The 15,816-nt window shown below is 49.1% G+C and overlaps 1 protein-coding gene across 1 annotated transcript; it reads right to left on the reverse strand.

Annotated features, from left to right (window-relative positions):
- Nucleotides 1–172: 172 nt before the first annotated feature.
- LOC307237420 (testis-expressed protein 2-like) lies at nt 173–12,427 on the reverse strand (the record flags this gene model as incomplete). Its single annotated transcript, XM_080010132.1, has 11 exons — nt 173–316; nt 756–876; nt 2,187–2,396; nt 2,994–3,128; nt 4,015–4,147; nt 6,108–6,207; nt 6,317–6,520; nt 7,348–7,529; nt 8,048–8,333; nt 9,271–9,471; nt 11,180–12,427. 11 exons carry the CDS (start codon nt 12,425–12,427, stop codon nt 173–175), a joined length of 2,964 nt encoding a protein of 987 aa, XP_079866258.1.
- Between the last annotated feature and the right edge of the window lie 3,389 nt (nt 12,428–15,816).

Below are 15,816 nucleotides of genomic sequence, written 5' to 3' on the forward strand. Positions count from 1 at the left end.
AGCCGATCCAGATGAAAACGAGCGTGCGTTCCGTCCCCGCACTGAGGTTTTTTATTCAAAAACAGTGAGTTTCCTTTCAAAAGAAAAGCCAAGGGTCCCTTCGACGCGGTGCGACTGTACAATCGTGTGCGTTCACGGTAGAACCTGCTCCACCCGCCCGGCCGGTGGTGCCTCACTCCGACAGGTACTCCTGGGACTCCACGGAGGACTGGCGAGAGGAGGAGGGAGCGGAGGGGTGGGACGGAGGGGGGACGTCCAGGCCGGGGGTCATCAGGGGCAGGTACAGGTCGTCCATGTTGGGCATGACGAACACTTTCTGTCGAGGGTTGAAAGCAAAGCCAGACAGCGTTGTTTTACCCCAAAAAGCAAAGGCCACCTCTCCACGTCTTCCTTTGTACGGCGGGGGTTCCCAACCACCCCATTCAAGCAGAGACCCCCTAAAAAGCCCCCTTTTAAAAAGACAGGGTGCTTTTTTTCCCTGTGTTGATTTGTGGCCGCGGTCATTTTTGTCTGAATTGGTTCTATTTTTGTGTTTTTTTTATGGCATACATTTAGACATAGTGGTCATGTATTTTGTTGCAATTTACATTTGAACCAACACTTATTTGGATTTTTGAACCAATATTTAACCATCAGGAGACATTTGCTTCAAATCGTCCAAAGGCCTCGCGTCCCCTCTTTGGGGTCTGGCACCAGAGATTGGGAATCACTCCTCTACAGTATACACCTTGGGACAGACAGAGAGAGAGACTGACCTGGAATTCACACTGGAGTTTCTTCTCAATCCACTCGGTGACGTGGGTGAAGGTCACTTCTCTCTCCCCGAGCATGGGCCGAACGTGGAGGTCCAACGCGGGGGGAACCCGGAAGCTGTACCTGGGAGGGCAGAGGGGGGGGGGCAGAACATAGTGGATAGGAAATGTTTATTTTTCATCCTTTTTTATCGCTCATTTTATTAGTGTTTATTGTATTATTTATTTAATTTATCTATTCTAATGATATTCCGTGGTGCGGGGATGTTGTGGTTTTGCGCAGCCACACCTGTCCTGGATCTAGATCATTGGGGGCCCAGGATCAGTGTGGCTGCATACCTGTTGCCCATGGGTTCTCTAACAAGCAGCAGGTAAAACCCTCATCCCCACACTCACTGAGGAGAGGAGCCCTTGTCATGACACATGTCTATCTGCTGCTGGGCTAATTCCACCAAGCCCCCTCTACAATAAACTGTTTTGTTAACCCCATGGTCTGTGTCTCTGTGCCAGAGGTCCCTGAAACTGCCACACTGGCACCGGAACAGGGACTCTCCGGCGCGGGGACACAGAAGGGCCTGAAGACGCCCTGGAGCCTCCACTGGGTCAACGGGCGACCCCAGCGGCACCCAGGGGTCCGGCGGAGGACCTGGGAAAAGCAGGCGCGGCAACAACCACAGGTAACCGCTGGCAGCTAGCTCCTCCGCTCGGCGGCTACTGCCGGGTCCATGCGGCAGCCGCGCCTCAGTCTAGGTAATTAGGCCCAGGATCAGAGTGGCTACATACCTGTTGCTCGTTGGTTGGTCTAACGAGCAACGGGTAAAACCCCCATCCCCACACTCACTGAGGAGAGGAGCCCTGTCATGATACGTGGTCCATCTGCTCCAGGGCTTGTTCCACCTAGCTGACTCTCTACAATGAACTGTTTACTTAACCCCATCGTCTGTGTCGGTGAGGGCCCTGAAACCGGCACATATTCCTATTTTTTATTTATGTACTTATTTTAATGTATGTATATATTATCATCATTACTAGTCCAGTTCCCGTTCAAACCATGCCTGTTGGGAACGGGCTGCAGAGCCCTGAAGCCGGCTCACTCTTCGCGAAGCCCTGCCCTGCGAGCTGAGCCCCTCGCCGTTTGCTTGTATATTGAAAGTATATCAATATTACACGCGTCGCGTGTCCAAATTCCTTCAAATTCGACACTGCACGTTCCTGGGTCCCCAGCAATACACCCAGCAAGTGTAAAGTAGATCAGATGAACGGTTGTCGAGATAATCAAAGGACAGAGATTCCTTCCTTTATAGTTTAAATATAAGTAATAACAGTACTTGTTTTTGAACAGGGGACAGTACCATATTCTGAGACAGACAGACAGACAGACAGCGTATTATTCTAACAGTACTTGTTTTTGAACAGGGGACAGGGGTTCAGTACCATATTCTGTCGGTGGGGGGCGGAGGGATGTTGACGGCCAGGGTTCCAGACAGCTCCAGCACCTCCACGGTGAGCATCAGGGGCACGTTGGACACCTCTGCGATCTTCTTCTTGATGAACTCGTTCTCCGTGGCTTTCTGGAAGTACTTGGACTTGGCGATCTTGTCCATAAACCTGAGGATCTTACGACTTGTGCTGCCGCCGGCGTTCCTGTGTGACACCCACACGCAAACAACATCCTTAAAAAATGGAGATTTTCTGAATCATCTTCCAGAAACTTCACCCTGAACCTGGTTCACATTCATTTGTTATTATTTCTTATAAATGTATAGACCTATATCAAAACAAAGGCAGCTGACAAACGTAGATGATCAACCACATTTAATAATAATAAATAATATATACCAAATGTATTCATATTACATTTAGTTGATAGTGAAAGTATACATATATATATTTTAAATATATACTATATATATTTTAATAACAATAATAATGAATAATATATACAAAATGTGTATAATTGTATGTGTATATTATTTCATTTTAGTCAAAATCATAAATTTGTATATATATATATATATATATATATATATATATATATATATATATTTTTTTTTTATATAAGTACCATCAATATATTTTAATAACTATAATAAATAATAAATACTAAATGAATAATAAAATGTAATGAAAGTTGATCATTAAATCATGTACAGTATATATATATATATATATATATATATAAATGTCATTATCAACTGGCTGGTCATACAGCTGCAACAGGTACAAAGTTTGAGCCTTTACCCGTCAGCCACGCCCGTGCTCTTCTCCGCTGCCGACGCCGGCGGTTCTGAGGGAGGAAGGTCGTCTTCATCAGACGACCCGGCGCTGGACGACTCCTCATCACTGTCGGCCAGAACGCTGAGCCTGGGCTTCCAACTGGACCACGGGGAGCAAACACAAGTAGGTCACTCAGGGGCAGAGAATCCACATCAAGAAGATAATTAAAGCGTCTTCCCCCCAAAAAAAGAGAATTCCATTCCACGACGCAGCTGGAAATCTGAGCATTTGTTGTTATTTGCTCGTTATTTGCGGTCAGGCGCCTCTAGGATGTGTTTTGGGAAGCCTTCCAAAAATCATTTTTCCAAATAAAATATTTTCTGGAGTGAGTGTCATTGGATTTGTCCACAGGGTTCCCGACCTTTACCTCTATTTAAAAGACACAATACTTTTCCTATGTATTTATGAGCTGGTAGAACCTTACACACGTCTCATTGTCATTCCATTGCATACATTATATCATATGACAATGTTTTTTATTTAATATCTGATCTGATTATAACTGATCACTGGGTTTTTGAACCAATATCTGACTACGAGGAAACATACGAATGTCACTGTGGGGGTCCGGCACCCCGGGCTGGGAATCATAAGCATCATAATGCAAGTACATTGAAATGACTGTTCCCTAAAAGTGAAAGTATAAAATATGAAATGTTCTTAAATTAGGGATTATCACTCAGTACAAAATGGTGTCTAATTGGATTGTTTTCAGCGCAGGTTACGCTGCTGTGGAGCAATCTCCCAGTGAAATACCAACTACAGAGTCACAGAGGAATGTTTCATCCTCACTATGAACTCTGCTAGTTGTCAAATGTTACTCATCGATCGGGTTTCCTGTTTTTTTTTTTCCCCGCAGGGAAAGGCCACCCGACCTTTCCCCCGCCCGCCACACCTTCACGTGTGTCCTCTGTGAAGCACCATCCCAATGCCCTGGAGCGCGGTGCGGGGCGGACAGCGTGCGGCTGCAGTGATCGGGCCTTACCCCACTTGGCAGTTGTCCAGGACGCTGTGCTCCTCTGGCCCCGCCTCCTTGCCCAGTTTGCACAGGTTCATCTTGGTCTCCAGGGTCATCTGGAGGCTGCCGCTGTAGAGCACCTCCAGGTCCAGCCACAGGCCTGGCCGGCGGGTGGAGGCGTAACAGACACAACAATAAAGAAAATACTGATGGAACAAATATATGGAAAGATAGATGGATAATAAAGATAGATCTCACGCAAAACATTCAGAACATATTGAATCAAAAAATAATAATAATTATATATATATATATATATATATATATATATATTGCAACATATTCCAATATAGTTATTTTCTACAAAAATATACAGTATTGTGCAACATAAAAACCTGATAATGCCTATTGCCTTCTATTAATATATAAATATATTGCGAAAAATGTATATGAAAAATATATATATATATACATATATATTTTTTTAAGTATAGGGTTTAAGTATAGGGTTATACATATTTCAATCAATGAAAACCAGCAGCTATTGGTATATTCTTTAATAAATTGCAAATATATTATAAATTGAATATTACTCTCCACAAGATGACACTACCTTCAAATATATGTCTGTGGCATCTGTTGTTGACATCAGCAGTTAATCAAATACATACAAATAAAGGAAAAATCGTAAAATATAAGTAATAACAGTGATTGTACAGTAAGCTCTATTTAATAATAAGCAACAAAATAAGAGAAAGGAAAAAGACTGTTTTACAGTATCTCCATATTCATCATTTGTTTCCCAGCGACTGAACTGAAGTAACGAGTTGCTCCTGGACCGGATCTGAGAGCATCACTAATCCCAGGATCCCAAAGACGAGGGAGAGCTTTGACAGGAGGCCAAGGCACGTAAGCCCCAAATTAGATCATGTCCCAGGTTTGTGTGTGTGTGTGTGTGTGTGTGTGTGTGTGTGTTTGTAAGAGAGAATGAAAGCAAAACAACAACAACAAACAGACACCAAGGCAGGGAGGAAGACGGAGACACAGGACACACAAAGGGGAAACTGCTGGAATAACAAAAAGCAAAGAATTATGGTTTATGTTTGTGGATCACACTGTATGTGAAATTAAATGCGATTTGGAAATCAGAAGTTAGAATTATAATGAACGATGACATCAAGCTAGTAAGTACATAATAATGTATATTCATAATTCATAATAGAGCCGTTCCCTGGAAGTTGACGAGTCCAATCATCAGTCGACTGAGATTCTTCAAGTCGAATAGTCACTGTTTTGTTTTGTTTTTATTCAGTGTGCATTACAATAACAGGATAAAACAGAAGCTGACAAAATGCACAGGGATAACATTTCAATGGGGAATTATAAATAAGGGGAGTCCTGAATATATTTTGACGTGCAGGAATCGAACGCGGCTCCGGGTGCGCCCTGATCGCCGTGCCCCGTTCCCCCAAATTGAACGAGTAAAAAAACGGCGTGGGGGCGTGGCACGGAGGAGCGGGGGCACGACGGGCGGACTCTGCCCGTGGCGCATGGAGAGGGTGACGGAGAAAGCGTCCCCGTTACGCACTGTTTGGTTCCGTGATGAGACGTCGAATCAAACAATTACATCCGAAATAAAAACACGCCGCCGTGGCGTCGAACGCTGGTATGTGCGTCGTCGGTGCCGGGAAGGGAGAGGGACAGGTGCGCAATCTACGCCCGATGGTGCCCCAGCCGGTTCCCTATCTGTATCCCTATATGTCCGACAGGACACTCGGGCTGGCACGTACCGGCCCCTCACCGCCGGTGAATAGAGCAATATTCACATTGAACGGCTGAATCCGACTGACTAGAGCCGGGTACAGCCCTAATTTATACTCTACATACCCATAACTATAAGTTATCCTGAGCACATTATCACATTATGTACATGTGATACATTCTGTACAAATTCTTATTCTGATTCGGACTCGGACTGGGACTGGGACTGGGACTCGGGCTGGGACTCGGGCTGGGACTGGGACTCGGACTGGGACTGGGACTGGGACGCGGGCTGGGACTCGGGCTGGGATTGGTTCTGAATGAGGGGAAGCAGGTGTAGGGCGACGCTTCACACCCACCTCTGCGGTCCAGCGAGGGCCTGGAGATGCTCAGAACTTGGGGGAGACACGTCCCTGTGTTGAGCTCGGCCAAAGTCAGCTCGTTCATGAAGTACGGCAGCTGAGTTGGGACAGAAAACACGGTGTCACACACACACGCAAGCGCGCGCACACACACACACACACACACACACCTATCCGTCCATCCCTCCCTTCACCTCCCGACTCACCCTGATCTTGGTGAGTTTCTTCTGGATCTTGTGAGCCACCTGGTCGGACCAGTACTTCTCCCGGAGGAAGTCCCAGAAGACACGTCCCACCAGGGAGTTGACCCAGGCGGGCTGACCCTCGGCGAAGGAGTCCCCGGTCCGGAGCTCTTCCCCGGGCGGAGCCTCGGGTCGGCCTTCTGGGGCGCGCTCCTCGTCGGGAAACCCCTGCGGGGAGGGCGGGGACCAGTATGAGGAAGGAGCAGGAGAGAAAGTCTTCTACTGAAGGTCTTCAAATAGAGGTTTTCACAGAAGGATGAAAGAGAAATGGAACATAAACTCAAATTGCTCCAAATGCGACGACCTAACAGGTTCATTTCCATAGAGGGTTGAACCTGCCACGGTGTTTCCATGTCTCCACCCAAGCCTGACCCACACTACGAGACTTTTAAAATCCTCACAGATTTTGGAAAAGGTGAGAGACCCCACACAGAACGACAATGTCCTGACACATTTTACGGTTGTGTTCCTCTAGGGCGTGGAGAGCAGGGAACCCCCCCAAACAGCGCCACACACTAACAGAACGCAGCGTGGACGTTCTGCCCACTGCTGTCTTATTATCTTAAGACTTTCAGCTTCTCTTTGGCATCCGGAACACGAAAAAACACAAACAATATTATTATTTCATTGCACAACTAATAACACAATTATAGACAAAAAGGAGTTTCAACGACATTGAAATGTCTACTGTATGTGACCCTCTGCTCTGCACATTTTGTGTCCAAAGCATGAATGACCAGACCACCTGCTTTGGGAGCCAAATATCTCAAAGCGGGGGTCCAGGTTAGTAGTCGCGGTCGGTTCCACTGGATCGTTCCTGGTCTGCGCAAGCGAGGGGGCGCTTTTCAGGGGACGGGGGAACCATTGTGGGCGGAGCTGGTAGAACAGACAACGCTGATTGGCCAAACCAACCGGGCTGTCGCGACCCCTTTGAGGCGCCCGTTTTGCTCGTTATTTGCATTTGTGTTCCATTCGAACGGGGAGAGCTCCCTCACCCTCTTGCTGGCTGCGGCCCCGCCCTGGTCGCTGCTGTGGCAGGGGCTCGGCGTCGCACTTCCACTCTCGGGGCCGATGAGGAGGCTCATGTAGGCGCTGTAGTCCAGCGGAACCTTGACTTTGGAGGCCCCCGGCAACTCCTCCGTGCTTCCTTTCACAGCGTCCACACTGGGGAGGGTTTCTAGTGCAGAGCGAAGGCATGGGGAGCAGAGGGAAACAGGAAGGGGAGAAAAGGTTGGTGAATAGCAGAAGAAATTATACAAACACGTATATATGATTATATTTTATATGTTACTACCAAAAATGTCTCCTTGTGTGTTCCGGTGTGCGTTGATGCCCAGACAGGATCTCCGTTTATTTATTTATTTATTTTTTTTTTTTTCTCATCCGTTCTTATATCATTTTATTTTATCTTATACAATCTAATCTGCTGTTATTGTATCTTACTTCATCTTATCCTGTCCAGTCTTTTACAATCTCATCTATTTCTTATCTTATATCATCTTATTTTAAATACTCTTATTTAATCTTATGTTGTTTTATTTTATCTGATCTAATCATATTTCATCTTGTTATGTTACCTTATCTTGACTCATCTCACCTCGTCAAATAAGCAAAATAAGTAAAATATTGACCACGGATCAAAACTCCCCGCCAGCGTGCTGCATCCCCCTCCAGACCTCCGCCTCGCCTCCTTACCGCCCTGGGGCTCCTCCCCGCCGGGGCTGCTCTGCGCGGGGGTCCTGGAGGCGGACAGGAAGTGCTGGAACCACTCCTCCTTCTCTCTCCCCGTGCGTCCAAACAGGTAGAGGGTGAGGGGCAGCGGCCGACCCGCCAGGCTGGTCTCCCTCTCCGTCCTCTGCTCGTCCTCCGGCTCCTCCAGGAGCACCTCCTCCCCCGCCTCCCCCTCGGCCAACACGATGCAGATGGGGTACTTCTTGTTCCACACCCTCTTCCGGGCCAGCATGGCAGGCAGCAGGGACACCTGGGTGGAATATGGTGATGATGATGATGATGATGATGATGATGATGAGGATGAGGATGAGGATGATTATTAAGGGCCCTGCCCTGCATTCAGCGAAACTCGGATAACTGTAATTTGTGCCGTTTTCCACCAGATATATTTTTTTTTATTTCAAGAGATGTTTTTTGTTGAGTTTACAAATAATTGTGTTATTAGTTGTGCTATGACATAATAGTATTGTTTGTGCGTTTTCGTGTTCCAGATGGCAAAGAGAAGACGAAAGTCTAAAAAACAATAAAGAACCCGGAAATTTGTAATTGGTGTCGGTAAGAAGCGATTCTGTGTTTCATGGGAACTCTGAAAACTGTAACAGGACTAAACTGGACCCCTTGTGTGTTGCTGCCTGCAGGTATATTTATAATTGTTATTGTTATTATAGTTATTATTGTTGTAATAATAATAATAATAATAATAATAATAATAATTACTGGCATTATTATTATTATTATTATTATACTAATAATAATAATAATCTTTATTTATATAGAGAATTTTGCTAAAAGTGCTATACATTCAGTGACATGAAAACAGGAACAAATTACAACAGAACAATGAATGACATAAAAGGCAGCTTAAAAGGCTGATAAGGCTGGTGGAACAAACAAAATAAAAAAAAAAAATGAAATTAAATAAAAAAATAAAAAAGCTATTAAAACCATAAAAAAATTAAAAAGTAAAATAAAAAGTGTTGCAAGTTATATGCTTGGTTAAATAAATACAAATAACTGTACAAAAAGACTGCAATTCATGTAAAATGATGTGGTCGGACCGGATCACCTTGCCTCTGTCCTGTTCCCCTCTGCACACAGGCATATGCATTTCCCCCCGGGAGTCAGAGTGTGCGTGCGTTTGTGTGCGTGCGTGCGTGTGTGTGTGTGTGTGTGTGTGATACACTGACCTTACAGTTGGCCAGCTGATAGGTGCAGAAGCGCACAAACACGGCCTCGTGGGGCGTCTCGTCGAAAGCCGCTCGCCGGGGGACGTTGGCACGCGGGTAGGCCAGCCGCAGCCGCCCGCCCTCCAGCGAGGCGTGGACGGAGTGGGTGAGCGACGGCTGGAAGCTCTCCGGGTCGTAGCTCTGCATCTCATTCATCCAGCCCTGGTGGAAATAGGGTGGAACGGTTGTTTCATGTACTCGGGAGATCCGCGTGATTAGTCTGTATTCATTTGTTTTATTCAAACCTTTATTTAACCAGGTTGGTCTCGGTGAGACCAAAATAAAGGACATCTGACCTCCATAATAGCCCTGGCCTAAATAGCCCTAAATAAAGGAGACCTGGCCAAGAAAGCAGGGGACAATGTTGCTGAATACACAACATAAAAAGGTCGGGAGGCTCGGAGATAAAACTAAAACTTGTTATAAGTCTGAAAAACACAATGTGATGATGATCTCATGTGGACACGTGGCAGCCGTCATGGGAGAACAGGAATAAAATATGAGCTTTAATTGCATTTAGAGTTGGAACTGACCCTCCTAGTACCCTCCAAATAAAACCATGAACATAACACAGTACACTGGCAGGAAGTAATACTGCAGCGCGGGAAATGACCAGAACAAGATGGACAAGAGCGACGTAGTCTGTGATTTCTGCCGCTACTAAGCAGTAAAGCGATGGAACTTTATGCGGTCGACAGTCGTCACTAAGGGAACCCAACTGACATTATTCGATCCGTGTTGTAAACCTACTGAAGCCGAACAGAGGGCGGGCCCATCTCCAGACCCATGTGACCTCAAACCAAGAAAACTTATCCTGTTGAGCTTTAACTGATTTAATGTTGAAACAGCACATAACACAACACAACAAGACACAACACAATACAACACAATACAATCTATGTGTGAAATATTCTCCACAGATCAAAAGAAAAAAAGCCCCAAAATCAAACGATTGGCGAACAAGTCAGCGCCCCCGCGGGAACGGTGCACAATCGGAGGAAATCCCCAATGAGCGCGATAAATGGCAGCCATTCAGCCAAGTGGGAGAGGAAACCTGAGAGGGAGCGTGGAGCAGCGCACGGTCTCATTTAACGCCGTGGACGCCATGGAGGTGGAGCTCCGGTTCTGGTTCAAACTCTGGTTCAAACTCCCCGACACCGAGTCCACGGGAGAGAAATGACTCGTAAAATCCTCCTCTGCCTGTGCTGTCGGCTTCTATCGCTCCACGCAACATCAACAACAACAACATCTACATGATAATGAATCGTATCACGTTGGTGAAATTGTTTTGATATGCATCCAATTCCTGACACGGGTTTGCATTGAGCCTTTTTAATTTCCATTTCTTCAGCCAGAGCGGAGGAAGTGATGGGAGAAAATGCCTTGCTCTAAGAGTGCTATTTCTAACAATGAATACCATAATGAATGTTTGGCAACCATAGTTCACTATGTTTGTGGGAATGACAGCGTGATCCCTGCACGTGCAAAGGCACTCCCCAAAGAAAGTGGTTCAGTTATTCAGTGCTATGGAGCTGCGCCTCTTTTTTACAAAGAAATGTAAATTAAATTTGACAAATTCAAAAGAGTCGATTCCTCGTCACACCGACGAGGATGCACAATGAAGACATCCCATATTAATATGCATGCAACAAAAAAAAGACGACATCCCGAACAAGCAACAACTGATCATTGATCTGCCGTAAAATCTGCATAGTATATCATGTATCATGTTGAGTATCATGTTTTTATTCATTATTGTCGTACTGTACACTTATGGATTATTATTACTCTATAGATGATGAACTTCCAAACTGAGTCGTCACAACGAACGGCTCCGTGTGTGGAAAGCGTGTGAAAGTTGAAGTCCTACCTCCAGAACGTCTGCCTCGCCGGGTTCCCTGAGCGGTGGGTCCGCGCACAGGGACCCCGGCCGCTCGGAGCGGGGCCCCCGCCCGCTTCCGCCGGCCGAGTGCCGCGGGGCGAACAGGAACACGACCGCGAGGCCCAGCAGGAACCCGCAGGCCAGCCCGACCAACAGCCCGGTCAGGTAGGAGGGCAGCGGCAGCACCAAGAACCCGTAGGTCAGGAGACCCACACAGAGGAGCCAGTGGAGAGGCGCCGACGTCCCCGGAACCACGCGCCGCTGCCGGGCCGGCGCCATGCGCCGCGCCCCCCCGGGTCTGCCCCCCATCTCCACCACTTGGAGGATGTCTCTGTAGGCGCAGATTTCGTACTGACCGTCTCCGCCGTGGGTGTGGGGCGGCGGCGAGCGGGAGGGTATCAAGGGGCTCTTTCGGGGTCTTTTCCGGGGCATGTCACACGCGCCCCCGTGCTCGCCGTCGGCCCTTCTCCGACATCTGGGCGGCGTGTCGGGGGCCCCGTCCTCGCCGTGGACCGGGGTCCAGCTCCCTTCTTTACCACAGCTCCCCTGGGACGCTGGCGAGTCCCCCGCCCCAGAACCCCCCCTCCCCTGCCTGGGGCTGCCGGAGCCCTCGTCCCCCATGATTTTGCTGAACATGCTCAGAGGGTCCTGCATGGCCTCGGAGAACTTCCTCCGTGTGTCCTCGAACTCGGCGATCAGCGAGCTACTCCGGGATTCGGTGGGCGACATGCTGCCCGGCGACGGGGGAGAGGTCCACACATCGTCCTCGTTCTCCCTTCCTAATTCGGGCCTCGCCTCCGGGATCCTGTGCTGGGTGAACTGCTTCCAGGGGTGCATGTGGAGCTTGGAGTCGGACTTGGAGAGGTTGACCTCGGGCTCCCCGCGGCGGGAGATCTCAGTGGACAGGGACTTGACCAGGCTGAGCAGGGGTTTGGGCCTGAGAGAGCCGCTCTCTCTGGGCTTCAGCTCCGTGGACGAGGACTTCACCAGGTTGGAGGTGATGAGGACGTCCGCTGACACGGCCGACAGGTCCGCCAGGGAGCCCGGGGATGAGGGGGAGTGAGGGATGCGGAAGGTCTGGGAGCGCTGCCCCTGGCTAAGCTCCAACCCCAAATCCATCCCCAGGCCGAGGTCAGTCCCCTTGGCTCCGGGCTTGTCTTTGGAGAAGGCCACTATGGGGCCCTCGTCATGGCGGTCCAGGCTGAAGGTGAGCTTGCTCTCCTCCGCGCCGTCCATCACCTGGAGGCTATTATGGGGCGGCACAGCAGCAGTCCGCTGAAGAGCGGGGCACGGTGACGACATTCCAACGCTGGTTCTCGAATCGAAGCGTTCTTTTCGGGCCTGGTCCGGGGAGATGGGTGCTGCAACGGTCGTGAGGAGAACGTGTTATCATTAACGATTATGAATCTCAAGTTACTGTAAATCGCTTCCACCGACCATCTACCCATGCAGCATCGCCAAGCGTTACCAAGCAACAGAGGGAAACTTCCAGCAGAGTGCTGTGGTAGGACGTTCACCGTCAGCCACGTACGGGTGACAGACTTCCCCTCCCACAACGTTGAGCTATGACTACGACTGTCAGCTTCAGCTTCGGCTTAGTCTCATTAATGCCTGTAAATGAGACTCACGAGGCATAACTCCTAATAACCATTTGGGGTTTTTCATTCTAATTTACGCCTCTTCACTCACACTCCCCCCCCCCCCCCCCACACCCCCCACCCCGCCAACAACTTACTGCAAGGGAAAGGGTGCCATGAAGGTTCAAACCGGGTCCCTTTTCCTGGAGTCGCGGAGGAAGTAGGGCAGCGCGGCGCGCTCAGGATTTAATCCCGGTCGGGGCCGGTCAGACCGATAATATTCCCAAATTAGACGCCGTGACCCCGAACGGATTAACTGTGATTTCAGCCGAGCGGGGGCACCGGGGCCGCGTGGGGGACGAGGCAGCAAGCGGAATGCAGGCTGCCGGTGGCGGTGCGGGGGCCCGAACGTGTCGGGTTAGTGTTGAGTCACTGTGCGCGCACGGGGGGGGGGGGGCGGCCTGTCCAGCGGCGGGGCCAGGGAAGCAGCACGTCCTCACCCAGAGCTGGACAGAAGGGCTCCGGGGGGCTGGGTTTTCAGACGTGCAGCACAGCAGCCCCTTGAGCTCATTCAGACATTGGACTGTCGTCGGCACGATTCATACGGGCGCTGTTGACCAAATCTCATCCCAGTGCCACAAATTATACAAATAATATTCTTTAGGCACTTTTTTTTCGCTCAGATTACACAGAATATGATTTATTGTTCAGTCAAAATTTTTATCGATTTTTGTTTCAATCCGGGAATCCCTTCTGCCTCAACAAGTGGACTTTAACCACTGGGTTCGAAAAATGATTCAGTAATTCAATAGAGAGAAAGGGGGGAAAAAGGTAACACTCAGCGAGCTCCTCCTCGTCCTCTCTGTCATTAAAATAAATGAGCTTCCAGTCGCGGCGACGCTTCACTGACCACGTCGCTGCCGAGCAACAGCTTCCACACCACAAATCCTGACCTTCTGATTGAAGTTGTTTGCCAGGGGCAGCGAGGACGGGCGGCAACGACACCGTCTTGGCTCTGAGTTTTCAGCGGGAATGGAAACGGAGGGATTGTTCCGCACGCGCGCGCCACGCACCAACGCGCACGCACGCACCAATAATCCATAACTGCCGTCCAGCAGGCATGGAGGGACGGTGTAACCCGAGGCTCCTCAGGGAAATCAGGCCGGGGTCCATCTCGTCTCCATCCTCTCCCCTTTCACTCTCTCTCTCTCCCTCTTGCTCTCTCTCTCTCTCTCTCTCCCTCTCTCCCCCCACCCCCCTCTCTGCCGCGAGGCCGGCACGTCGAGTCAGGGGCCACAGTGTGATCCACGGAGAGACTGGATTAACGGTAATCCCACGTATTAACGGGGTTTAAGGACGGGAAATTGAGACACTAAGGACATTTAACGGTCGGGATGAGGGAAGACAGTCAATTAGTCGGTCCGCCTCAGAGACGCTTGTGATGCTCCATATCAAAATGAACCTGAGCTCATTGTGCTCAGTCTGCTGCCTGGGATTAGGATTAGGAGTTTGTTGAAGTGCGGATTCTCCTTTGGAAAGCGGTCGGATACAGTACGCGACGAGGCTTTTGCAGTAAAAGCAAAATGATGAATTCACTTCACGGCCACTTGTTTCTGGGACGTCTGCACGCCCAGCGGTGCAGCGCAAAGTGGTTCAAAAAGACAACCCGGAAGATTCTACTGCTTTTGCTGAAATTTGGATTCACCAATCATCTGTATTGCCTCGGGCATACGTGCGTGCATTGATGTCGAGTTAAGCACTTTCTCATCGTGCACACGAACTGTGGTGAACGTAGGTCGAGGTCTGTCAGTCCCAAATCCAATACATCAGATCCTAACCCTCCCCGGAGACTCCGCCGTCACATCTAATCAGCTCCTACTTCAAAGTCCATTTGTCTCCATTTCAGCGCCGACCTGCCCACGCTGCGGAAATATTGAGTCGGCGGGAATCTGGCCGTCCGCCACTCTGCTCTATGTCTTGAGGAAATAAAAAAAATAAAAATTAAAAAAATAAAAAGAAGGGAGCGCGACGTGGACAGTTTCCCCGAAGGCTCCGCCCGTCCGCCGTCCGAATCAAAAGCTCGTTTTGTTTTTCTTTCTTTGGGTGGAAGAGGAGTCCTCCGTCAGAGGACACTCATCTGCTACCAATCACCCACTGAGGGCCACTGCGTACTGGAGGGTGGGCTCTTCCTCTGGTCTTCACCACATCTGCTCTGTGCGCACACAGACCAGAGAGGAAGCCTAACGCCTTGTAGCGCCTCATCCACATCCCTCCTCATGGATGTTGACACGGGCGTCAGTGCCACTTCGACGACCGCTCCGGGGGCCACGTAACGGAGCGGACAGCACCGACGTGTCCCTGGTGGGAGCGGCCGGGACGCCGGGAGCCCCTTGAAACCCGGAAGCACGGCCCTGACCCGACACCGGCGACACCGCCCCCCCCCCCGACAGGTGTCGACAAGGGATGTAGCTTCTCTCGTGTCCACACGCGCAGGCAGGACACGGTGGCATCAGATCGTATCCAGTGGCGACCATGTCATGGCAGCTTATTTGATGTCATCTGGGGACGGAGTGATGTAAATGACGGACGTCCGCTTTCTAGAACAAATGCGACCGCCCACCTACGCCTGTGGCCGGGTGTCAGTGGAGTTGACCAGAGCACACCCCACGTCCTGGCTCAAATGGTCCCCACGCACTACTTATTCATGCACGGAGGGTGGTTTATGGGATGTAGTGGACTGATGCTTTTTTTTCAACGTCTTAGACTATTGTAATATTGTACGGGCAGCCTTGGAATTATTTCTGTATAGATCGTAGATTATCCTCTTTTTGGGGGTTTTCCAGTCCTCTGCCTGTCTGAAAAAATACAATTCAATAAAACAAAATAGTGGATGGCTACTTTGAACATTTGAAAGCTTCGGGATTTTAAACGCCCACATTTATTGCGATTCAATTCACAGTTATAATGGACTGAAGACACCAGAGTAAGCAGGGGTTGAAAAGACATCTAGCAGCCTGAACTGACTGTATTCTGTACAAAGCTGATCCT

The sequence above is a fragment of the Zeus faber genome (genome assembly GCF_960531495.2).
Source record: "Zeus faber genome assembly, chromosome: 11".
Lineage (NCBI taxonomy): Eukaryota > Metazoa > Chordata > Actinopteri > Zeiformes > Zeidae > Zeus > Zeus faber.